We start from the raw sequence: 26,184 nt of genomic DNA, 5'->3' as shown, positions 1-26,184 counted from the left end.
GAACATTGCAGGAAGTTCTATTGGACAGCACTGATCTAGAGAGAAAGGAAGGAAGAAGAACTGAAGAGAGATGTTGACAAAACTCTGGGTACCACCACAAATGGGAGTCAGGAAGTAGAAAATGGGGCAGTAAAGGAGACAATGGAGGAGATGGAGAATCTGGAAAGATAACCAGGATAATATGGGGTCAGGAAAGCCAAGAGTAGGGGAATATCAAAGAGCAAAGTGTGATTCTCAAAGTCAAATACTGACAACAGATCTTTTGAAGTTAACAATTGGAAACTATCCTCTGGATTTGATAAATAGGACACTTGGTGCCCCGTTGGTGGGCATTGACGATGGGGCTGCTTTATGACAGACACTGTGCTGGACAGTAGAGGGCCCCAGTCCCAGTCCCTGCTCCCAAGTCCAATGGGGCAGACATCACACACAAGTGCACTATCCATTTACTCTTTGAGGGTCTGACTAGCCATTGGCTTTAACAGTTTGGCCAGGAGCATGCCTCCTGACAAGCCTGCTGCCTCAGTGGCCCTTTCAAAGCCTTTGGCCTTGAACATTTCCAAAGCAGTTCTAGGAATGGTGAAGTGCTCAGAACTCTGGGAGAGCAGTACTGTTCATTTCAAAAGTAATGACTGAGTTTGGTAATGAGAGTAAAACGTCGTGTCTGTGACCTTTGTCAAATTCATAAATAATTGTTGGTAAGAACTGAATGGCAAGTGAGGGAGGACCAGGCAGCATTATAGAGAATATTCAACCTCAAGGACCATAAAAAGCATTGGCAAGGGCCCTTTTAATTGACTTAAATTAACCCCCGGGGTTTTTTTAGGCACAATTAACATGGTAATTCTGCTGAGATCAGAGTCAGAGAAGAACGGAAATCTGCATGTTCAGGATTTCGATCCGGTGCCTGTGATAATGCAATGTATGTCCAGACACGTGTTCCTAGAAACTGGAGGGAAGTTTAGCTTTCATTTTGACCTATCCTTTTTGGATTGTTCCAGGTTTTCTTTTACTTATACCTTTGTAGGCACCACTTATGGTGAAGTATTAGAGAGCCTGGGTTAACACAGTTTAGATGTGGGTTCTAATCCAGCTCTGCTGTTGACTCAGTGACCTGTTGATAAAGTCCCTATGTATATTAGGGACAGGAGGAAAACTGGAGGCCTTGACAGTGAGTTGAAGTGGATTCCAGGAAGAGGTGGGGTGGTGTGGACAAAAGCAAGCCTTGTAGCTCTCAGTTTTCTAATCTCCAATTGTCTGTTAATTTCCTCTTTTGTTTCGGCCACACCCCGCAACACCCTACCTGACCCACGTTGAGGGGGTCCTAGAATCTCAGTTTTCTAAGGGGGCTCCAACCTTGCAAAGTGAGGCTAACACCAAGGTGGGTTTGAGGCAGCTGCCCGGTCCTCTTCCCAAGAATCAACACTGGAACTCAAAGGAACGGGGGATGATTCATGTAAAGAAACCACTTTTCAAACATTTGCGAAGGGCTTTCTACTCCTTGTCTTTCTCTTCAGCACCACTGTGCACACACATGCACACGCACACATTCATTCAAACCACAGAGTGCCTTCCCACCTATTCAGCTTAGGATGCACACAAGGACTTGTTGAAGGAGGGCAAATGTGTTGAGCGAACTACAATGTAAATAACTTTGATCTGGATTAACTGTGCATTGTTTAGGGACTCTGACATGAGCGTTTCCAAGATAAATAATGGATGTTGAGGTTGGCAGAAGTTCAGGAATGAGATTATTCCTTTAATTATAGCCATCATCTCCTCACTTACCCCATCCCACCCTCATATGCCCCAGCAAGGCATACATAGCATCTAGCACAGTTCCTGGCACATAGCTAGGACTCATCAAAGGCCACTTTTATTCATGAAATAACTGCACTAATCATTGTTGGGAATAGATTCGAGGTGAAATACAGGATCCTGACCTTCAGTGTTAACAGTAACAATTGCCATTTATTGAAGGCCTATTGTGTGTCACCTGCTTTACGTGAATCATCTCCTCTTAGCCTCATGACAGCCCTGCATAGCCCCAATTTACAGATGAGGAACTGAGGTTCAGAGAGGTGACATAATTGCCCAAAGTCACACAGCTCCTAAGTGGCAGAGTCAGTCCAGGTCTCTATGACTCCAGGGGCTGTACCCTTTCCACTTTTACATACTGCATTCAGGAAGTAGGACAAAGGAGACAATGAGGAGCCCAGGATTAGGCCACAGAGGGAGGCAGGAAGGACTGCACTGAGCAGGGTTAAAGGTCATCCCATTTCCCTTGTGACCCAGGACCTGGGATCTGTGAGCTGGGCCTTTGTAGCTGCTCCACACATCTTCTTTCTCCTCAGCCTGTATTAGAACTTCATTGTTCCCTTGTTGGGAGAAACAAGTGATGCGAAAAGCGCTCTTGAGGTGTCTGCGGATGCAGTGCCCTGCTTTGCTTACTATAAATAGCTCCCTCTCAGCCAGTTGCCATAAATGGCATTTTACAGGGAAGGTGACCAGTTTGAAATAAGCCCTAAGGAGATGTCAGGACACCAATATTCACTTGGTATATGCAGTGTTTCCAATCTACTGAAGAAAGTTAGGAGTGTTGAGATCTTGAAGCAAAAGTGGTTTCATCAGCTCGTGATGTCATCCCAAGCCTTTGGTCTGGAGGTCTACAATTAACCAGAAATTTGCTTCTTTACTTATGAACCAAAAGCCAACAATGACTTAGACCAACCTGCAAAGGAAACTGAGTGTGGGCTGTGTGCAGTAAACATTTTTACCCTCTTAACTCCCACTCATTATAAAAGGGCTTCAATTTGCTCTTTGCTACCTGTTGAGTTACCTTAAAGAGTTAATGTGCAGCCAGGGAACCTGAAATGTGAACGCATTTGTATTAAAGTTTGTGCAGACCATCCCAAGGTGATTAAAAAGGGAAGGGAGACGTGAATTTATTCACATGAGCCACTTTCATTATTTTCCGTTAGTAAATAGCCAAATAATTGATTGTGGATCTATTATTTAATTAGCATAAATGAAATGACTGTCATATAAGATAGAATGCATATATTGATTTTGGCTGCATCCTTTAACAAGGATAAATGATTTTTGCTTCTGAGAGTTTCTGTAATCAGAACTTGCTGCCACGCGGAAAGAGCTGCAGGACCAGAATGCTTCAGGACAGGCTGCCGGAGCTGAGCAGTTTGAGGAGCGGGCACTTGGTGTGCCAAGGGACTTGCATTTTCTGTGTGGAAGGAGAAAAGACCAATTCATTTCAACCATTAGATAGTGGTAACTGAGAAGAGAGTCTGAGAGCGAGAGCAGAGAGGCGTTGAGAGCTTGGATGCCGGGCACTAGGATCCAGGAGCTTTCTCTGTTTCCCTGGTCAGTTCAGTGGCCCAGTAGCAGAGGTCTGGGCTGTTGGTTCCTCTTGACTGTGTCTAGGAAAGACTGTGCATTGAAAGGTCTGGCCCTTGTTTGGAGACGGCTCTATGAACCCAGGGCAGGCCCCTTTCCCCTGCAGGGGGTGCACGCCCACAATTTCTACATTGCGGGAGGAGGACTAGCTCACAAATGCCCTCTAAGCTCTGATGGGAGGAGAAAGCACTGTGATGGTGACATTTAGGGATTGCTTAGGCTTCTCCTGCATTTGCTCCTCCCGTTCCACCTTGACTTGGAGGAGCAGACTCAGCTTCCTCATTGCTACCAAGAAAAAGTCCAGTCACCGCAAACTCAGAGCTGCAGCATTATGCAACATGGGTGTTTGATACTGCATGTGCCAGTTCAGCACAGTACTGAACAGTGCAGCCTCTTGAGTCTAAGTGACCTGCCCCTACTACTTTTAGGTGTACAGTTCTGGCAAGTCAATTAACCTTGCTTTTTGTCATGTCATAAATGGGTGTGGTAACAGTACCAACTTCACAGGGTTGCAAAAGGAATTGAATTAGATCATCCGTGTAAAGCGGCAGTCGCAGAACCTCGTATAGAGTGGGTTCTCAATAAACTTTCCTCGCTCCTCACCCCCTTTTTGTCTTCTGGCTGCTTCCATGTTTCCTCGCCCACCCCCCATTGCAGCACTCAGTACGTGTCTTTCTCATTAACGAGAGCATTTCAAGGTCAGGGATCCTGTGGGAAGCATTTTTGGGGGTCCTCCAGCCCCTGCTCCTTTGCAGTGTCTGGTATATCACCAACTCATTATTGGCTCACACACATTTCTAGGCACAAAAGAGTTCACTGAGAGCAGCTAGCTCTTCCTTCAGGCACATGGCTGAAATTTTAATGATGATAGAAAACAGTTTCAAGATAGTTATTTTTAGGTTTTCTCAGAAATTCGCTGAGGTGCCATGCTGGATTGAAATTCACCTCTACGTGCATATTCAACCCTACTAAGTTCAGAGAATTGCAAGCAGCTTGGGAAAATATCCCGTGGCACACACCATGGGTAAAGCACAAAAGATGGGGGCGGGGGTGAGGAGAGGGGTAATGTTGGCAGGGAGGGGGACCCTGAGGTAGCAGTGATCCACATACATAAAATGTAACGTGACCTAAGACTCGAACCATGATGTCAAACATCTTCCTAGGGCAGCATGTGATGAGATGCCAAGCCAGTAAGTGCCACACTCAGGGCGCAGACAGGGTTGTTTCTCCTCTCTTTCATCCCCTGCCCCCATCTACCCCCTGCTCCATCTTTGCTTCCACAGCCTCTTGTACACAGCTCCATTAGAGGACTCGCATCACGCTGCACCATTGTGATTTGGAGAAAGAGACCTTACTACAGGTTGTGGTGCCCAAGGAAGCCTTCGTGGATGACAGGGGCTTAGTTCAGCCTAGAAGTAGGTGAAGGATTGGAATTAGACAAAGGGAAGGAGGGCATTCCAGATGGCCTATACAGTGGGAACCCAAGCTTGGAGCCAGAAATATGCATGGTCCTTTGCCGCAGAGTGGAAGGCAAGGAGGGGTGGGGGGGATGGGAGAGAGGGATGAGCAAGACTGTGAGCTCACCAGGATGACTGAAATGGGGAATTTGCAACCCATACTGAGTGATGCAATGGTATAATTGTCCCCCAGGCAGCCTGGCGTTCACGGAGGCTGTGATCTGCTAAAGGGCTGGGGTGGGCAATGTTGAAATTAGCCAACAGAAAGAGATTCTTTCTCTAAGCTTTGCTGAGGCTCCCCACCCCAGTGAGTAACATATGGCCCTGGCAAGGTCTTTGCTTTATTTGGGCCTGTTGCTTACCCTCCCCTTGCTACAAATTGTTAGGGAAAAAACGAAAAGGCAGCTGTACTGCCTGAAGGAGTAATCATTAGCTAATGCTGCCATCTCCAGGAACCTGCCCGCTAGTAACCAGCGCACAGCAGGCCTGCTTCAAGCTGTCTGCCCAGGCAGGCTCCTCTCCAACCCCCACTCCAGCCCCCACTGGCTGGCTTGGCTTCTCCAGCCTCAAATATTGCTGGGCAGCTGGAGGGAGGGATAAGCTGCCCAGGGCTCCTAGAATCTTTGACTGCCAGCTGCCTTCTCTTTTGTCTGGTCTGACAGGGATATGCAAAGGTTGGCACCTGAAGGATGCGAAACCCCTTGTATTAGTTTGCTGTCTGCCATAATGAAATACCACAGACTGGGCGGCTTAAACAACAGAAATTTATTTTCTCACATTTTGGGGCCTGGAAGTCCAAGATCAAGGTGCCAGCAGGTTTGGTTTCTTCAAAGGCCTCTCTCCTTGGCTTGTAGATGGCCACCTACTAGCTGTGGACGTTCCTTTGTGAGTGCACACGTCTCTGGTCCTCTTATGTGGACACCTTTCTGTTTGGATCACGGCCCACCAGAATGGCTCCATTTTCACTTATTCACCTCTTCAAAGGCCCTATCTCCAAATACACTCACATTCTGAGGTATTGAAGGTTAGGACTTCAACATATGAATTTGGGAGACACAATTCAGTCTACAACACCCCTTGTAGGGTGATGAGGGCACCCTGATTCCTTGAGACTTTGGGTAAGCTCATTCCCTTTCTGGACCTTTATTTCGTAGTCATTAGAATAAACGGTTTAGAGCTAGAAGTTTAGAAATCTTGTCCAAAAATAAGTGATTCTACGAATTACAGGTAAGTTTTTCAGAAAAGAAATGCAAATTTGTGATGATTTGCTAAGGAATGGATTTTCGCAGTCCAGACTGATTACGTATTCTGAGAGCAAACTAATACAGCAATTTCATTATAGAATTTGAACTTGATATATATCTTCATTAATTTGTTTATTAAGTAACCATATTTTAGTGCCATATATATGCCATGTGCTATACTAAATGCGAGAGAAAAAAGCTGAATGTATTAGATAATATTTTCTATTTAGCTCTAATTATAACTTTAGACATGTATGCCACAAGAAATTGTTGGACCCTGAGGTGTAAAAGTCAGAACCAATATTGAGTTTAACCATTCTTCTACCTTTAAGAGTGAGTTTGTAAGTGTAGTCTTCAGGCTTTAATTCCCCATACATAGTTCTCTAGTTTATCTATTTATTCTTTCATTGATATGTGCATTCCATAAATATTTTAAATATGCGCAGTGTGCCGGGCACTGTGCTGGGTGCTGAGGATACTATGGTGAATAAAATCAGGAAGGTTATTATTGCCCTCATAGAGGTTACAGTCTAGGGTGGATCTGAGGCTATTTTGTTTGTTTGATGAAATGTGATGAGTATATAGTAGAAGATATGTCCACCCCTGGGTTTGGTAATTCACTAGAAGGACTCCAGGATTCAGCGTATAGTTGTTCTCATGGCTAAGATTTAGCAAAAGGATACAGAGTAAAGTTAGCAAAGGGACAAGGTGCATGGGGAGAAATATGGAAGAAACCAGGTGCAAGCGTCTAAGAGTTCTTTCCTGATGGAGTCACACAGAAAATGCTTATTTCCCCCAGCAACAAGGATGACAACACATGTGAAATGTTGTCTACCCAGGAAGCTCATTAGGGACCCAGTGCCCAGAGTTTTTATCGAGGGCTGGTCACGTAGGCACCATCTGCCTGGTACATACCAAAATTCCAGATGCCCAGAAGGAAAAGAGGTATTCAGCGTAAATCACATTGTTTGTACAAAATTGTTTAAATGCAGTAAGCCACTTGTATCACTCAGTAAAAGTTTAATATCAGTGTAGGGAGTTGTTTGCCAGCCGAGTTCCCACACACCAGCTAAGGGCCAACTGTGCAAGCAGGCCTTTCTAAGGACAGCAGTGTCAGGGCAGTTAACTTGGTGAAGTAATGTCGGAGGGAGTCAAGGGGTTAATTTTCCAGAAGTGAGCATTTCAGATAGCAGCAAGGAAAGGTGCAAAATCCCAGAGGAGAGGGAACATGGCTTATTCATGAAACTGAAAGAAATTCAGTCTGCCTGAGGGGAGAGGGGAGGAAGTCAGGTTAATCAAGCGGACAGTATTCGTCATACTTGTATTCATTCATTCATTCAAAAAAATGTTTACTGAGTGCTTATCATGTGTCAGGTCTTATTTGCAGCGCTGAGGATACAAGAGGGAACCAAACAAACGTTCCTGTCCTCATGGAGCCTACATTTTAGTGCATGTTATTTGCCATTATTGAATTTATACCACATCCATTTTACTGGAAGTTCTCTCTCCAGTTTTAAGCAGAACCTCAACATTTAAATGTATTTGGGATGCTCCCCAATTAGAGGAAACACAAGAATGTACCTTTTATCCAAAATTCCTGCTAGGCCTGTGTGTTAATAAGCTACCACACGTACATCTTAAATGCTGATAAAGTAGGTTTTAAGTGGGAGCCATTTCTTGCTGCTACGATCAGAGCCTTTGGCCTTATTTCAGCTGTGGGCCTCATAATCTGGATCCATTTATATGTTGGCAGCATGACTTTGTTGTTGTTGTTGGTGGTGGTGGTGGTGATAACAAGAATGAGGAATGATCTGTTAGCTATTCAGAGAGCAGTAAGACACAACCGGTCCAGAAAACAGATTAATCAACTTTACGCAAACAAAAGAACGCTGTCAGAAGCCTGGTAGCTGATCAATTTTGATTAAGTCAACAAGAATACCACTACTTAACAGACTGAACTCTTCTCGTTAACTGTCTGCTGTAGTCAGCCAGGACGCATCTCAATCCTGTCTCCGTATTATGTCACTGATAGTGGCTCTCATTTTAACTTGAGACATTTCATGAAAGAAAAGTTTACTTTCACAGAGTTCAGTCTTAGACTCAAATATTGCCTGATTTGGTCATATGACCAGAAAGATGAGGGTGGCTATAGGATTCATATACTCACCTCAAAGGTTACAGGAATCTTATAGTTTGGTGGTCGTTATTTTCAGCCGAATTAGGCTCTCTGGAAATTCTAGCATACTGATAGGGTAGATACTTGATAATTCACACACATCCTGATCTGAGCACTCTAAAACTTTAAAGTATAGCTCATAGTAATGAAAAGGGATAGCACTTCTGGAACTGTGGCTTCATTTCCACCAATAAAATAAATTCTTACATATTGGGTATATTCTTATCTGATAATTAAAACTGAGTAACTGACAGTGCCTCTCTTTTTGCTGTAAGTGGCCAAGAAACTCGGAGCAAGGAAAGAAACAACACTCCAAGTAAGTAATATTGTCCCTAGTATTTAATTCTTGGAAAAGACAAAAATTTGAGATATGCTGACATGCACATTGAATGACTGCTTGAATTCCTTAGTGCCTAGAACAGTGCCTGGAACCCAGTATGCTCTCAGTAAATATCTGATGAATGGATGAGTGGATGAATGGATGGATTAAACATATAAAAGCAAAATAGTGCTTACGGAGTGTGTGAAAATTGAAGCTAACCTGTAATATAGTCAGTTATCTGGGTACATATTTCAAATTTTAAAATTCTTTTCATGTTTCAACTATAAAAGAATCATCATCAATAAAAATGAGTAATGGGAGGTGCTGATTCAAACATAGATCCCTCTAAGTTTTTCTGACAATGAGAAATGGCCTCAGAGGATAAATGTCTGGAAAATAAATTGTTCACAAAACTATATTTTAAATTAAATCCATGGTCTGTGCTTTGGTCCAAACAATGCAAAGGATTTGTGCTCTTCAGAGTGGTGTAAAACAGAGAGGCTCAGGAGCATGGGCTCAGGGAACAGATAGTCCTATGTGTGAATTCTAGGAGGTCGGGGCTAGTGAGGTCTTGTTTATCATTATCTCTACACCAGTCATTTACAAACTTTTAGATCACACACCTCTGCCTGAGTGTGCATATTTATGTATGTACAAATTATGTACATGTATATATCTACTAATATATTTTATAATTTAATTATATCCTAAAATATATACAAGCATACAAATAAAAAAGGATGACAAAAATAAATACAATTGAAGTTCCAGTGTGTTCTTCCCACATCTGACTGTCTTGCCCATTCCTGAGACTCATGCATCCCACTTGGGAGAACAACTTTCTAGACTGTGGTTCATCATAGGTGCTCAAGTGATCATAAGATTTGTTGAATTATTGAATGTGTCCAAGTCCAAGTTCCTGCTACTGACTGAGTGAACCTGAGCAGGTTCTACTCTCCATATTCTGGACCTTTGTATCATCATGCATAAAACGGGATAAATTAATAACGACTGTATTTTGGGGTTGTTGTGAAGAGTAAATTAACAATCTAGTAAATGTTAATAATAATTGCTATGTTGATGATGATAATGATGATAACAATGGCAAACATGGTTAATTCCCTACTTCTCAGATGAAATGATATTAGGCTCCACCCTCATGAGACCATTAGTTTTGACCATGGATACCCCTCATATATTCCACTTGATATGATACATTTTGTACATAAGGAATTGATGTAGGATCTGTTCCTACTGGAAATTCTGTTCCAGCTTGTGAACACAATTTCCTGCTAATGGATGTGGAGAAAAGCAAAAAAGGAAGAGGTGGTTCCTGTCTTTAAGTACATCTCCAAAAGTGGTACCTTTCAACAATATGGGTTAATAAAATTGAGAAAAGGGTCCTAGTGGAAATGGTATAAAAGCAAGACTACAAGATACTTAGAGAGTTAAAGGGTGGCATCTTTGTGTACTAACTCCCCCAACTGAACTCTGAGACATAGAGTGACCCTCCCATGCACCTCCCCACCCCTGTCTGTGCCTCTGAGCGTGAACCACTTAGAACTAAAGCAGGGAGGAAGCCAGGAAAAATTCTGTGGGAACTCACATTTCTCTTCTGCCCCCTGGAGCCCAGATTCTTCTGGTCTGTTGAATAGTGCATGGTTACACTGTGGTTGGTAAGGGGACAATGGAGGGTGCAGAGAACAGAAGAGAATAAAAGCAGTAACTTCCTCACCTCCTTTCTTTCCTCAACCCACTACACCTACCACTTTCTCCAAGGTTGTTACAGGCCTTGTGATTACAAAAGTCAGTGAACACATACAGCCCTGAGCTAAGTTGGCCTGTCAAGAGTATCCTGAACTCTCAGGAAGCCCTTTTGCCTTCCTGAAACTCTCCTCTCCCTTGATTTCTGAGATACCACTATTTCCTAGTTTGTCTTCTACATTGGGTCTATTCCTCCAAAGTCTCCTTCACTGCCTCTCCTTCCTCTGTTATAAATGATAGTGTTTCTCATGGTTTCATCCGCAGCCTCCTATCAGTTTACACTGTGCATCCTTCCTAGGGCATCTCATCTACCCACCTCCCATGACTGCAATTACCATCTCTTTGCTCTTCACTCCAGAATCTTTATCATGAGTCCGGGTCCCTCTTCCATATTCCCCACCTACTAATTCTAGATTGTCTCCACTGTCATGTCTCACAGGCATATCCAAAACTGAATTCGTGCATGTGTGTGTTTACGTGCATGTGTGTGTTCACATGCATGTGCACACACACAAAAAATTAGTTGGCAAAGAATCAGAAAATACTGCCTTATAGTGCCAGCTGTCATTCACTTTTTTTAGTTTCCTCACCTGTAAAAATGAAAAATTGGGAAAATGAACTCCAGTGTTCCCTATCTTGATGAATGGCTACACCCCAACCATCCAGTTGCCCAAGTCAGAAACCCTACAGTACTCCCCTTGACACCTGCCTCTTCCTTACGTTGCATCTCCAGTCCATAACCAAGTTCTGTCAATTCAGCATCCACAGTGGCTCTGAAGTCTGTTGCCTTTTTCTCTATTGACAGTGTCATTGACTTAATTTAGGCTATCAACATTGCTCTCTGGACAATTGACATCCTCTTAAAAGGTCTTCCCTGCCTCTAGTCTCACATTTGCAGCCACTGTACTAGTCTTCACACTGCAACCACTTAGATCTTTCTAAAATGCCAATTGGATCAGGTCACTCCCTTGCTTAAAACCCTTGTGTGTTTCCCCACGGCATACAAGATTGTGTCAAATCCCTCTCTGTGGTCCATGAGGCACCACATGATCTGGCCCCTAGCAACTTTCATAGCTCCATCTCATCCTATCTGTGGAAATCTGTGCTCCCAGCATTCCAAACCGCCTGCATGTCTCAACTTTGTCAGACCATCTCAAGCCTGCATGTCTTTGTACTTGGTCTGTCTGCCTGGAATTCTCTTAGCCCCACACATTTTCTTGCCCCTTCCCAACTGACTTGATTAATGACCACTGGCCTTCAAAACTCAGCTCCCACCACCTGCTCTGAGTAAGGCTTCCCTGGCCACCGAGGCTAAGTTTGGTAGATGCCCCTCTCTGTGTTTTCATATTGCCTGTGCCACATCTCTGTCATTTTACCACCTTATAAGGTAATTATGAGTGTTGGTCTCTCTCCTGTGAGCTAAGAGCTCATTTAGGGCAGAGGCTTTGTCTGTTTCCTCTGGGTTCTGCCCGTTTCTAGAGTAGTTACTCTCTTCACCTGGTTGCCTCCTGCTCTTCCTTCAAGTTTCAGCTTAATATCGCCTCTTCTGAGATGCCTTCCCTGACTCCAACCTCCCAAACCCTGACCAATGTATTGGATACCCCTCCTCTGTAACTCATAATTTCTCCTTTGCTTTTTAAATGCATTTACTTGTCTGTCTCCTCCGCTAAAGGTGAATTCCTTGAAGGAAGGGCCTAGATTTTATTCAACATTGAGGTGTTGCTCACCCCAGCCTTGTATGGCAAACACAGAGCCAGGTATAGATTAGGCACTTGTTAAATGTTTGCTGCTTTCATTTTTTTATTTGGAGATTGCAATTTTGCCTCATTTCTATTTCATTAAAATTGCATTATCATTTTTAAACCGCTCCTGGTTGCATCAACATTTCCAAGCATTATATAGTTTTACAAGTTTAGACTGCTATTTTATCCTCTAGGTGGAGGTGTTTGGAAAAGAAATGGCAAAGTTATATATGCTTTAGAAGAAATAGGTACTGTATTAATCTGCTAGGGCTGCCATATCCAAATACCAGAAACTGGGTGACTTGAACAACAGAAACTGATTTTCTCAATTCTAGAGGCTAGGAGTGCAAGATCAAGGTGCTGTAAGGTTTGGTTTCTTTTAAGGCCTCTCTTCCTGGCTTGTAGATTGCTATTTTCTCTCCGTGTCCTCACATAGTCTTGCCTCTGTGCACACATGGAGGGCGGGAGGGACAAAGAGAGGGAGCGATCCAGAGAGCTGTAGTCTGTCTTCCTCTTCTCATAAGGACAACCACTCCTATCAAGTTAGGGCCCCACCCACATGACCTCATTTAATTACCTCCCTAAAGACCCTATCTGAAAATTGGGGGCTGGTATTTCAACATATAAATTTGGGGGTACATACAATTCAGTCCATAACAGGTACACATCCCAAGGTTATCAAAATTCTGTGCCATTCAATGAAACGCTATTTAAAAATTGTCTTGGAGCAAAAGCAGCAGGATTGGTTGTAATGCCAAGATATGATCAAACTTCCTGAGTTTCTGTTAGCTCATGTGTCAAAGGAGGGAGCTTATGCTGCTGGAGCAGTGAAGGGACAAGTGGAAGCCCCAGGGAACCCTTGGGCTGGAGAAATGATATTTGAGTTCTTTCCCTTTCCATCCCTTCATTATCTCAGAAGCCTAGACTCACTGTGACAGGCCCAGAAGCTCCATTCTCTCAAGGTCAAGTGGACTGCCTTCTTCAAGGACTACAGTTGTACCACTTTCTGGGTACCAGGGATTCAAAACCTCCTGAAGGGAGCCCGAGCCTGGAAACCAGAAATACCAGGAGCAATGGACTTGGCCCCATCCAGGGCAACTTTCTGACCCATCCCTCCATGGCCATCTGATACATAGGTGGAGAATACAGTGCCAACCTGGGATTAGGACATTTGGGAGGCCACTAATGGGGCCTCTTTCAATGATTCTGTGTGTCATACCTGCTAAAGAGGCCCGGGCCCAGGAGACATTAGCTTGGCAAGTCCTCACAGTCTTTTCCACTAAATACTAGTATTAAGGAACATTAGTACTTATTGTGGGAAATAAAGGATTCTGGGGGCAAATTAGTATGTTCAATCCAGATTTTCTCACAGTTAATAGGTTTCTTTACTGTAGCCTCTATTAAAACCTTCAGCCAGCCAAATCTGTAATATGAATCTCCAAGAGTAGGGTGTGGTAAACAGCCTTTCCCAAATTTACTGATTACAGGATCTTATCGGTCAGAGAATCTTGGTCTGATTAGTGTTCCAAGGACTCACTTTTAGGAATGCTAACTCTGGGAGAATCATGTAAAAAGCCATTGCGTGAGGTGCACCTTAACTCAAAGGAATACTCCAGGCCTAGCCCTACTGTCTCCCTCTCAGCACCGTCTAGCCATTGGCTCCCAGTAATGCCAAATCCACTTGGCCTCCCATCTTGGCTGGGCCTTCTCCTGTTCACTTGTCTCTTTCTTGGCTGACTTAGAAATTCCATGGGATTCTGCTGCCAGCCTTCTTTCTAGGCACCACGCTTTCCAGTGAGAATTGGCAGGTTTGCGGACCAGGCGCTACGGACCTTGAGAACCTGGCTAGTTCTCAGATCTATCTGTGGAGCTTAGACTCTGCCCTGGTTTGGAGGGAAACAAACTGCTGAAATCATGAGATACCTTTCCATCAGGCTTTCCTTAGCCTAAGGTAGCCCACCCTACAGAGGTGCTGAGGGAGTTATGTGCCAGCCACCTTTCTAAAGACTAATTTGCCTGGGTACACGGAACAAGGAAGAGGAAGATGAAATAAATTAACTTTTATCAGCTGCTTACTATGTGCCAGGCTTTGTAGTAAGCAATTTACATATATTACCTCATTGAGTTCTTACAACCACCCTATGAGATAAATACAATTTTGTTCCTGTGGTCATTTTATACAGGAGGAAACTGAGGCTCAGAGAGATGAGAAGACAGGCCCAAGGAAGCATAGCTTACAATGAGTAGCAGAGCCAGGATTCAAGTCTATGTCTCTATGGCGCTGGAGTCCATGCTTCTCACCACTTTGCCCTGTTGCTTCCTTGTGAATCTTCGGATGGGATGGAGCCCATCTGCATTGTGCAGGTCAAATCAAAGAGTATCTTAGATGACTATTTGAAGTAACCACTGCTTGCCTCCTCCCCCAACTTAAGAGTCAACTGTCTTGCAGTCACTAGAACTAGTTTTTTTTTATAGACAGCGATCCAGGCTTTGGTGGGTCTTCAGAGGGAACTGATACTTCCAGTTCCGCCCTCACATTAAAGCACTAATTTAGAGCCTCATCCTCTCTCACCTGTATCGCTTAACAGAGCCCCCTGTCTCCAGCCTTACCCCCTCGCCCTCACATTCCTCATGCTGCAGCCCAAGTTACCTTTCTGAAAGCAGTTTTAATCTGTTCTAGTGTAAAACCCAATCGCCCTTGGGACGAAATCCCAACTCCTTAAACCAGCTTTCTAAATTATCCCCTGCCTAATTCTTCAGTTTATGCCTCCAAAATCCTCTCCTCTGTGCCTGCTCTCATCTGTTAGCCTGTGGCCATGCCAAGCAACTTCCCATTTCAGGTGTGTCCCATCTGGTTTCAGACACCTAAGTCTTCGCTTTCTCTACTTTTTCTACCTAGAATACCTTAGCTCCTTCACCAACCCCATCTGCCTTGGGAACAACTGTTCAACTTTCAATGCTCAGGTCAAATATCACCCACTTTATGAAGCCTTTGTTGTTCCCTCACACTGTCTTTGAATCTTACCAGGCCTGGTTCAGCCTCCCAGCCTTGCACTTTTGAAGATGGCCGTCCACAGGTACTTCTCAGCATTGGACAAGCTCCTCCCTAGGAGAGACCTGGGCTTATTTGTTCCTGTGTCTCAAACATCCAGAACAGGTCTAGCACATAATAGACATCCAGAAATGTTTGCTGAATAAAAGAATGTCTAAAATAGGCAAGTATTTGACATTAATTGTAAAACCGGCTAACAGAATCTTCAGATTAAGTGAAGAGGACTATAATCGAATTTTTTGTTCCTGTGGTCATGCGATATGAATCTAGAAAAATCTAAATGTTTAATTTCTCCGTCCATAAAGCTTTGATAGGAAAATAAAAATTGTTGAGGGTGAGAGGATTAGCATGCAACTGAAATATGCTAGCTCTCCACTAGGGGGTGCTATGAACACAAAGAGAAGCCATTCTCCATTAATTTGTTCTTCCTCGGAGAGAAACTGCAGAAACCAAATAACTTTCCTATTTTCCCTGCATTGCGTACAGTTTTGCAAGAAATGAATAACTTTGCCATCATGCTTGAAAATCATGTATGCCTGGAGCAAGTCTTCCTGCTAATAAGATGCATATGTGTGTGTGCACATCTGTGTGCATACACACACACACAGACACACACACACACACACCCCCCGCTAGCACCTTTAAAAGATCCAAGCAGCAAATTTAAAGATGTATGATTTGTGGTATCTGAAATTTGTTCACTGACAAATGTAGGCGTTATTTACTACAGTGTCAGAAGCAGAATCGAGCAGAATAAAGCATGTGCTCTGTTGCTTTTAACTCGACATAGAATAGACTATTATGGAAGAAGACCTGTCCAAGTCTCAGAGATGAGGTGTCAGTCAGCTCTTGTTACAGCAGTACCAGCTTGTGTGCGCTAGTTCAGTTTTCATTCTTATGAGACCATAATGGAGGAACACATACAACACGATCAATCTTTGGGAAGTTGTAGTTTGTATAAACAGTGACTTAGGCAAATCAAATCTTGTTTTACAACATCATAGCTCCGGTTTCTGCCTTCAGCATATCCTTTTTGGCCTTGGATTCTGAGTGACATTTTTGAACTGTATTCATGTTTATCTTCCCTTTAGATTCTGAGCTGTGTGCATATGTTTCCCATTTGCATCTCCTGCATATGACAAAGGTACATTGTAAAGACTTAGTGTTCATGGATTGCTTGCTTATTGATCAGTTTCATAAAAATGCTGCCCAAAATGCTGTCAGGAAGGATAATGATGAGATTATAGGGGATACAAGTGAATGAGCAAGAAGGGACTAAGGGGAAGAGAAGGAGACTAATGTTCATTGACTGCTTGCAGTGTGCCAAGCACTGCCCCAAGCACTCTATATGAGTTTCTCATTTAATTCTTATAATAACTCAATGAAGACATGCTTATCACTCCGATCCCACCACCTATCTTTTTGCGCAATTGGGGCCGTTTCATTAAAATACTCAATTAGTTGGAATTCCTGGGATTTGAGCTGTGGGCAAAATAGCCAATGGGCTGTTATTGAAGCTTATTGCCGTGTTCATGGGAGTGGGAGGAGATGTGGATCTCCCTGGCTGCCTCTCTGCTCCTGCGACCCTGTGATAAAATGAGAAGGAGGTGCTGCCCTTGGTAGTTGACAGCAGTGAAATGGTTCCTGTCTTCTGACTGAGGTGGGGGCTGCCTGTGCAGCATTTCCTTTCCTCCCTGGGACTCTTTAGTATTGTCAGAAATGAGAGACATGGGCAGTGCTGATGGGCTTTGAGCAACTGGATTCATTGGAGAACGCTTTATGCAAAAGAGACACAGGATCATGAAAACTCTGGGAGAAACCATAAAGGGTATCCAGCTTAACCAGCAGGCAAGCTTTTAAAACTCTTGCTAGTATTTCAGCCGGTTGCCAGCTGAGTGACCTTGGCCAAGGAACTTCACCCCTCTTAGCCTAAGTTTCCTCATCTACAAAAACAAAAAACAAAACAAAGAAAACCATACAGGGTTGTCATGAGAATTCAAGGAGAAAACATGTACTCCAGGAACATGTTAGATACCCAGTACTTTTTATTTTTAGATTCACGGTAAAATTGAGGGGAAGGTACAGAGATGTTTCATATACTCCTGCCCCCATACACACAGTCTTCCCCATTATCAACACCCCCCACCAGAGTGGTACATTTGTTACAACTGATGAATGTACGTTGGCACATAGTAATCACCCAAAGTCCGTAGTTTACATTACTGTTCACTCTTGGTGTTGTACATTCTATGGGTTTGGACAAATGTATAATGACCTGTATCCATCATTATGGTACCATACAGAGTATTTTCACTGCCCTAAAAATCCTCTGTGGTCCCCTTTTTCATCCCTCCTCCTTTCAAACCCTGGCAATCCCTGTACTGTCTCCATATTTTGCCTTTTCCAGAATGCCATAAAGTTGGAATCATACAGTGTGCAGCCTTTTCAGATTGCTAAGTGGCTTCTCTCACTTAGTAATATGCATTGAAGGCTCCTCCATATCTTGTCATGGCTTGATAGCTCATTTCTTTTTAGCACTGAATAATAACCCATTGTCTGGAAGTAGCACAGTTTATTTGTCCATTCACCTACTGAAGGACATCCTGGTTGCTTCCAAGTTTTGGCGAGTATGAATAAAGCTGCTATAAACCTCTGGATGCAGGTTTTTGTGTGGACATAAAATTTCAATACTTTGGTACTTTTTAACGAAAAACCTATCTGTCCTTGCTCCCATAAATTCCTCTCTCCCATAACCTCTTCCCAAAATGAGGGATTGGTGCAGCCAAGATGCCCAATTTGCAGCAAAATGCTCTTACTAATTAGCCAATAGGCCGTGATGGCACAGCAAGTAAACAATGTACTACAAATCTGTTTACATCGGCTTCTGCAGACATTTTGAAACAAACTGTCAAGGGGGCCTGGAGACAGAGCCTTGCATTTTAATGGGAAATGATTAAACATCAGGCATTATTGCTTTTGATGTGTTTGGGCTCTAAGAGGAGGGCAGAGTATTGATTAGGGCCTCCAGGAAGGCAGGAAGTTTACTCGGGCTGCTTGACCACAAGGCAATGAAAGCTTGGAGATCTGTAACTTCTTGGGCTGAAATTAAAGGCCCTCACTAGAGAGTTAACTAGATTTGTCAGCTTCTGTTTAGTTGGACTCTGCCTGTAGGGGCAGATGACAGATGGCGACTTCAGAGGGGTACTATTGGTTGATGGACAGAGAGAGAGAGTTAGTTGCTAATGGCATCTATTAGAAAAGGATGAGTGACACAGCACTGAGCACTGACCCCAGTATTGATTCTATCTGGATTAAAATCACTGTAAAGGAAGTGAAGGCTGCCCGTGCAACCCCTCCCTAAGTCAACTAATGCAAAACGGCAGCCTACCACCTGCAAATATGTATGTGTCAGAATTATGGCAGCCACACAGGCTCATATTTCTAATGCACCATTTAGGATACACCATTCTCTGTTGATTTCATTTATTCACAGCTGCTTGTCAGATCATATGTGGCCCTTGCCCTCTACCTACTTACAATCCAGTAAATGAGAGATCATGTAAAAAACTGAATGCGATCAAGTTTAATTGTCCAATGATAGACGTTTGTGTTGGGTACAGTGAAGGGACTAAGTTGGCCACGGTCAACTTGAGAGGTGTGGAGAGGCTGGAAGAAAAGTCTTCCTAGTAGATGTTCTACTTGAAAGATTAGTAGGCAGACAAAGGGAGAGGGGCGCCCCAAGCTGGGGGAAGATCTTGCACAGACCTGTGGAGGTGTGAAAGAGCCTGCTACATTCAGAGAACTCATTTAGTCTGTTGTGTGGGGCTGAGAGTGGTACCCTGAGCCAATGGACTGGATCAGCACAAACCTATACCTCCTTGATACTCCTTAAAGGATGGGAGCATCTTATCCCTAAGGTTTAGAAATGGAAATCAACAAAGAAGTGATGAAGACATTGAAATATATCACCACCTAAGGCTAAGTAGAACAGGCGAGCACTACCAGCCCCTGTTTCTTTCTATTGCTTATAATCCTTCCGTTTCTCACTACCCGAGTATGCCAATTGGAGAACGACGCTTTCTTTCAAAATGAAAACACCTTTGTGAGAGCTGTCATTTGTCATTGACAAATTTGTGTAAATTCATTTAATCAGATTGCTTTCCTTTATAGCACCTGACCAAGATCAGCCACATTGAGGACTTGGAAAATAGGGAGACGTGGAATGCAAGAGGAGGTAGAAGCATGGGGTAGAGAGGGGGCTGCCAAGGCTAACAGGGGGTTACTCCTACAGTGGAGTTACAGCTGCTAGAGAGCAGCCCTGAGTGGCTGAGAATTAGTTGAGGGAAAGGAGAGAAAGGATAGCAGAAATAAACTTCACCTGTCTTACAGTTTGGCTCCAGGTCAATCCTCACTTTGTTTATTTCTTTGCAGTCTAGACATCAAAAGATTCGGTTGCTCCCATCCCAGGGGTCCCCCTTCCCCACTGCACTGAGCAGTGCAGCCCCTGCAAGGCCATAAGAAGCTTGGCATAGCTAAACAAAAGACTGAGTCTCTTGATTAGACCTGATAAGACCACTCATATTGAGATGACTTAATTTTGCCCCTTGGGAAATGCCTTTTTTAAAGAGCTCTTACATTGGCCAAGAGACACTGCCTCCATATTAGGGTTTTCTATTTTTGTTTGAAGGAAGTTGGCATCTCTCCTGTGTAAGGAGTTCACTGAAGGCAAAATTCTTCCATTAGCCATTTTGGTTTGTAAACAGGGATCTGAGCATATGCAACTGTGTGCCTGGTGGCCTGAGCACCAGTTCAGCTTCCCAGTCAAAGGGCAATGTGGAAGACCTCATGGCCACACCCTGAAGCTGATCATCTGCACCTCTAAGCATGACTGACTACTTAACAAATGGTTTTTTAAGGGAGGGGACTGGCTACATCATTTGCAGAGCTCAGCACAAAATAAAAGTGTTCAAAAACTTTGCGCTTTGTTCAAAAATTGTTAAGAATTAAAAATAGTGACAGCAAAAAGTGAAACCAAGTGCAGGGTCCTTCTCAGAACAGGGTCCTTTGCAAGCTCACGGGACACATCTCCAGGGAGGCGGCTCTGCTAAGGAACAACTCTTCGGCCCATTTGGGTTCTGAGGGCTCCTAATGTTCAGGACCCTGGACGGCAGGCAGCTGGTGGGGGATGGGGGAGGATGTTCGATTTCAGGGCAGAACAAATTTTCTCCATCCTCTGCCTTCTGCTGAAATCTCATCCTTACAGCTAAACCAATTTCGCTTGAGGCTGGATCCCTTTGGGAGGGGCTCACATTTGCAGCTGTTGTCTGTTACACTCTTAGTGGTGGATGGAAGAGTGGAGGGAGAGAGCACGAGGCAATTTTGATTATGCAGAGACGCTTAAGGGGAAAAAAATTATGTAAGTTTATGGAATGCTTTTGGATATACATAATCTTCCTTTCCATACAGCACTGAGTATGGGTGATGGGGCTCAATAAATATAGCTCCTTGTGGGTGTCAGTATTTCTTCAATATTCATTGATAGTGACGATATTCAGACCCTGAGACAGATTTCCTTTCTCTCTGACTCAAGGGAAGTTTTCCCAGAGCCACACAGAAGGAGAATCCAATCTGTTCAATAGGAAAGACTCATTTGCTCCCGGAATAACTAAATTTCCATTTCTATTTGAATTTTTAACCAAAATAGTGGATCTTCCATAAGGCAAAAATAAAAAGAATGGCAATTTGGTTTGTTGTTTCACTTTTCCTTAAAATTTTAATTCTTATATTAACACTGTTGAGTGCTTCAGTAACATCTATGGTATAATGCTAAAATAGTCTGTGTTTCTTGTTTTTTGTTATAATTAGCTGAAAGCCTTGTCATAGGCTGCTAGTAGGTTCTCTGAATTTTTAACAAAGGACTTCCATGTGAAAATGTCTTTTTTGGCAAGAAACTCAAAATTCAGGTAGAATCTCAACATTTTACAAGTAATTGCTACAGAGGATTGAGCAACTGTAATTCTTATAAATGTCTAATTTGCTTGAGCATTTTCTGCTCATCAATAATTCAATTTCAGAATAAAAGACACATTTTCTACATTTCAAAAGCTATTGGGGAGCCTTTCAGACTACCAGGTTCCTGACAGTGGGAGAAGCGTCTACCAAGGAAGGCAGCTAGCTCCAAAAGCTTCTCTAATGTGCTGAGGGATCCTGTTACAGACCATTTTTCGTAATTCTAGAAGGCAAAATAAAATTTTATGCTTGGAAATAATAAGTTTAAGCAAATAGTATGGGCAAAGCTTATATCTGAGTCCAAGCAATGGTCTGATTATTGCCAGAAGAATACTGCTACATGATGAATCATTAATGATCTGTGAGAGTCATAATGGTCTGTCACTAATGCCCATTAATGATCTCTCTATACCGCGAGTATGGGCTTGATGTTTCTGGCCAGTACCTTGGAGAATACTTTAGATATGCCTTAAACTTTCTCTGATCTCCTCTCTCTTTGTCTGCTCCCAATGTAGACAGCAATTGTCTGGGTAGGACCAGCTTATAAAGAAGCATGGCTTTGTTAAGGAAGTCGTATTCAGGTAAGATTTATTTAAGCAATGTTTTTGAAGGACATAGACTTGAAAGCTTATCCTGGGCATTAACACCTTTGTGGAAATTAAGAAAATTATGCCGCGGGCCTTTCTGTTGAGATCTTTTCTTTCCGGATGGGACAGGGGCTCTTGAGTTTCCTTGTGCTCCATGATATTTGGCTGTTGAGCATAGACTCTTTGAAAAATGATTCCTTTGTTTTTTATTTCCTAAGAGGAATTTTAGATATTAATTGTTATAGAACAGTGAATGTGTATATCTGTCTATTTAAAGCTTTATTTGTATTTAGAAAGCTGTGACACTAGCTGATTCAAGAGAGATTTCCTACCTCCAGATTTGCATTTACTCTATGCAGACAACACAAAACATTAATTTGAATTTCTAAAGGAAGAAAAGAGAATAAATAATTATAATCAGCTTTAAACGTATTTTGCTATTAGCTTAGGAAAGACAGAGAAGGCAACATAAAGCTAAGGAAAGGTGGACACAATCACACATTAATTCTGAGAATCTTATTAGGTGTATCTGCAGGGCAATCATAGAAGATAGGCACTCCATAATGTCTAAGCAAAACTAGGAGAGGATCTGTTCCTCCATGGCGGCGAGGGAGATGCGGCAGATAGCTAAGGGAACCAACGCCCAAGAGCCTCCGGCTCACGGAGAAAAACAAGATGAGAGAAGATTGCTGGAGCGGTTGTTTCAAGCCTCTGAAAATAGCAGGACAGGGATTCTTTTGGAGGGTCGAAATCACTCCACTGGCTACTTTTTGATGAGGAATTTTAACGCGTAAATAAATGGAAAATGACACCTTTTCTTGGGAAACTTTTTTCCAGTCTTCATATTATCTGAACGAAGTAGCCTCCGCAAGCAAACGCTTCCCCTGGAACGCTTTGCATTTTATCATTGAACGCGAAAGGATCCCGGAGAATGCTAACCCCTCTAAATGCTTTATTTTGCAAGAACGTTTCGTCTAGATGAAGGATTACTCTTTGCAATTTTGTTTCTTCAAAATCCTTCCCCCGTCCTGAAACTGCTGAGTAGCGTGTGTTTATGCACGGCATTAACTGGGATGAATAGGCTCTCCTTTCTGAGTACTTTGCAGGATCTCCTGAACTACTCGGAGTGGTCCCGGAGCATGCCCAAATGAAGGTTCGGATTGATCTGTCATGTTGCATGGGCGTTGTTTATTTGGTTGTTTTCAATCGATCTCCCCATGAAAAGGAGAAAAAAGCTCATTTGAATGGTTAGGGCATCAAGGGATTGCCCTTGTGATGAAAATAATTATAGAATTTGTGAGGTCGGTTCAGCATTTCATTTTTTGATTGCACAATTCATGCCTCTAATAAACCCACCAAAATTTCCACCTGTCATATGGGAGACAGCTTATAATCATCCCTAAAGGAAGGGACTACTATAGACCTCTATGCCTCTTGTCTCAGGATATGGTACATGTGGCAGAAACATTTAAACTCAACACTCTGCTGATAAAGTATTTGAGTGGAATGCATATATTAATTCTTTGCTGAGTAAGGTCTGTGACACTGGTAATTCTCATGAAATGATTGAATTGACGTGTGCGTGTGTTAATTGGAAACGATCGGATTGCCATCTAAGCTGTTTGGTTAGATTCAAGCACAAACCAACTTTGTGCTTACAAAAGACTTCTAGATTGATTGATGAAATGTTGTAAACAGACGTGTCTGTTTTAGATAGATGTATGTTCATGGCAAACAGAGCCCCTTTGCAGAAATGAATGAAAGCTATGGGACAGATTGACAGTGACTGGGGATGCTGCAGTTTCTCTTTGAAAGAAATGTTAAAAGTACCTGATGTGACATAGGGTAAGCTCTGAGTCCATGGTAGCATAGTGCAGATGAAACCAGAAGAAAGGATTATGCACCCAAAGAATGAGAAGTCCCAAGAAAGGTCAGGTAGTTTATCTCTCTGCCTTTAGACAGGAAAACACTTCACTCCTCATATACAGATGAGACTATCCCAGCCACAGCCCCCACAAGCTCTCTAAAGAATTCATTTCAACAGCTCTCAAGGCAAGAACATTCACCCTAAATCCCCCATCTTCTGTCTAAGTCTGGTGCCTCTCATTTGGTCGCCAGGGAAGCTAAAGAACAGACGGTAGCTGTGCTCTGTGTAACCCCTCACAGCCTGGAAGCCTTCATGATCATGCTTAAGTTAGGGAATGTAAGTTTCTTTAGCCTACCCTTTTAGTCTTGTTTCTAACAACCCTGTTTTAGCTCACCCATTGACTTCTCTGTTTATGTCTTTGCTGTGCTGCCTTCTGCTTGTCTGTGACTGCTTCCTCAGCTCATCAAGGTCTCTTCATGCTCTTTTCTCTTTCTGGCTGGTTATGGGCCTTCTATTCAGTGACCATACCTACACCTGCCTAATGGTTCATGTATCCTATTGACTTAGAGTTTCCAAAATTAGGAACACAGGAAGACAGATTTCCCTCTCTTCAGGAACTATACAATCATTTTCTTATCGAAAGGCACTCAGGAAATGATCTATTTATTAGTTATTTTTTTTTAATCAATAATCGCTTAGTCCCTTCTTCGGGGGATTCAGGTGTGTAATTTCAGCTGTTTCATACATCGCTCGTTCCAAACAGTGAAGCCATTATCACCAGGGCAGTGCCTCAAAGTGCCTTCTCATAATACGCAGTTCTGACTGCCTCGCCCTGGGCCTGGTGCTTGGTAAATAGATACTCAGTGTTTGTTGAGTGAATCAATATGTCCACAGTGGCTGCACAGAACACTTAAAAATATTTCAATATATTTGCTTTGGACAAATGATTAAGTAATCTAAACTGATTTTATAAAACTAACCGGAAAGGCTGTCTTCAATTTGTGTCTTTAGAATGTATAGTGGAAGTCTATATTTGCCTTTTGCCATTTGCTTTAGAAACTGGAGGCTTTCGACTGGAGGCTTTCAATACTATTGGAAGTGAAGAGGTCTTGGGTGGTAAGACAATTCATCTCAGCAGCTAAGCTCTTGTGAAGGAAGGAGAGGATCCACAGGAAGCAAGTGCCTCTCAGGTAGAAAAGGTTCTGTAAGTTCACCTTGGGATGCCAGCCCCGGGAGAGAAAGATGAATATGCCGTAACTTTTCTTTTAATTCCAGCAGTGCCATTGGGCATGGCCTAAAAGTATAAACATATCTCTATCGACAGAACAAATATGCTTGCTTTATACAATTAGACTGTTTCCAGGAAATTATATGTAAATCAAGTTCCAAAGTCCGCATGAGGTATGTAATAAGGAAAGGAGCCTTTTTGTGAATGTTTTCATAAAGTGAAGGTTTAATTTTAGAATAGATATATTTAACAGATTACTCTTTAATCTATCCATTTGAAAATCTGAATTTTTCATACCAGAATGAAAACATATCTACATTCTGTTCGGAAGGAATTCTTTGACCAGAGCTTGCTAACATATATTTTAATATAATAATGCCTCATTTCTGAGAATGTTAAAAATGGTTGCATTTAAATCTTCTTAATTTGTTTTGCAAGTTTCTGAATAACTTATTAGTGTTTCCTATAATTTAGCAGCTGTTATCTGGTATGACATGATACTGTTACCTTCTAAAATAGAATTTTTTTAAACCTTACTGAAAGGAAGTTGTGACTAACAGGTATGTCCTTTACATATTTAAATACATTTAAATACGTACACATGTCTCCTGGACCCGTGACAACTCCCTATGTCTCATTCAACGTGTGGCTGCAATGTCCAAATATTGACTCTTTCCCAACATACTCCATCCTTTACTCTGTTCTTAGAGGACGAAGAATTATGATTTGGGAGCCTTTCCTTGCATGACAAGATGGGTGTTATTGAGGCATATTCTAGGGATCCAGAAAAGTCAGAGTTGGAGATGTTTACTAGGACCTCTTCTTTGGTTGGTTGTGTGCATGCATCTCTGTGTAAATACCAAATACTCTGGCATTCTTTGTAATATTCGTTGTTCCACTCAGGCCTAACTGCATAGTTGAGTAAGAGGAATATATTTTTTCAGCTCTAATACCAGCTAATATAATGTGATACTATAAGGTCTCCAAATGCCACATTCATCACGTTCCTTCCCCATGTAAAAACCTTTACTGGCTTCACTCTGGATGCCAACCAGCTGGGGGGAGGGAGTGGTTGACTTTATTCTTTAAGCAAAGCCCACAACGGTCTGGTTCCACACCTTTCCAGTCCTATCTCCTTCCTTCCGTAGAAGAACTGCTTCAGTCAATCTAATCGCTTCCATTACACCTAGAGGAATTTGTCTAATTCATTAATATGTACTCTACACAGTGCCCTCTCTGTGATGTCCTACGCACTGAGGACGGTGCCAAGATAGAAGAGCCATAGTCTCTGCCTTCCAGGAAGGCACAGTCTGGTTGCCCAGCTA

General features: G+C 42.7%; 1 protein-coding gene across 10 annotated transcripts in view; it reads left to right on the top strand.

The window, feature by feature from the left end:
- The window catches only part of FGF13 (fibroblast growth factor 13), a 488,885-nt gene that overhangs the window by 367,009 nt on the left and 95,692 nt on the right, over positions 1 to 26,184 (top strand). Inside the window, exon 1 of one of the 10 annotated variants that reach the window (XM_070258076.1) lies at positions 21,602 to 21,758. The exons of the other annotated variants lie outside the window; for them this stretch is intronic. Coding sequence (XP_070114177.1) covers positions 21,731 to 21,758 — 28 coding nt within the window. The 5' untranslated portion in view covers positions 21,602 to 21,730. Of the gene's footprint in view, positions 1 to 21,601; positions 21,759 to 26,184 lie in introns of those variants that run through there. 10 annotated transcript variants of the gene reach the window in all.

Source organism: Equus caballus, chromosome X (genome assembly GCF_041296265.1).
Source record: "Equus caballus isolate H_3958 breed thoroughbred chromosome X, TB-T2T, whole genome shotgun sequence".
Classification (NCBI taxonomy): Eukaryota; Metazoa; Chordata; class Mammalia; order Perissodactyla; family Equidae; genus Equus; species Equus caballus.
Note: the sequence above shows the minus strand (reverse complement) of the source record. Positions and strands in the feature narration are given on the sequence as shown.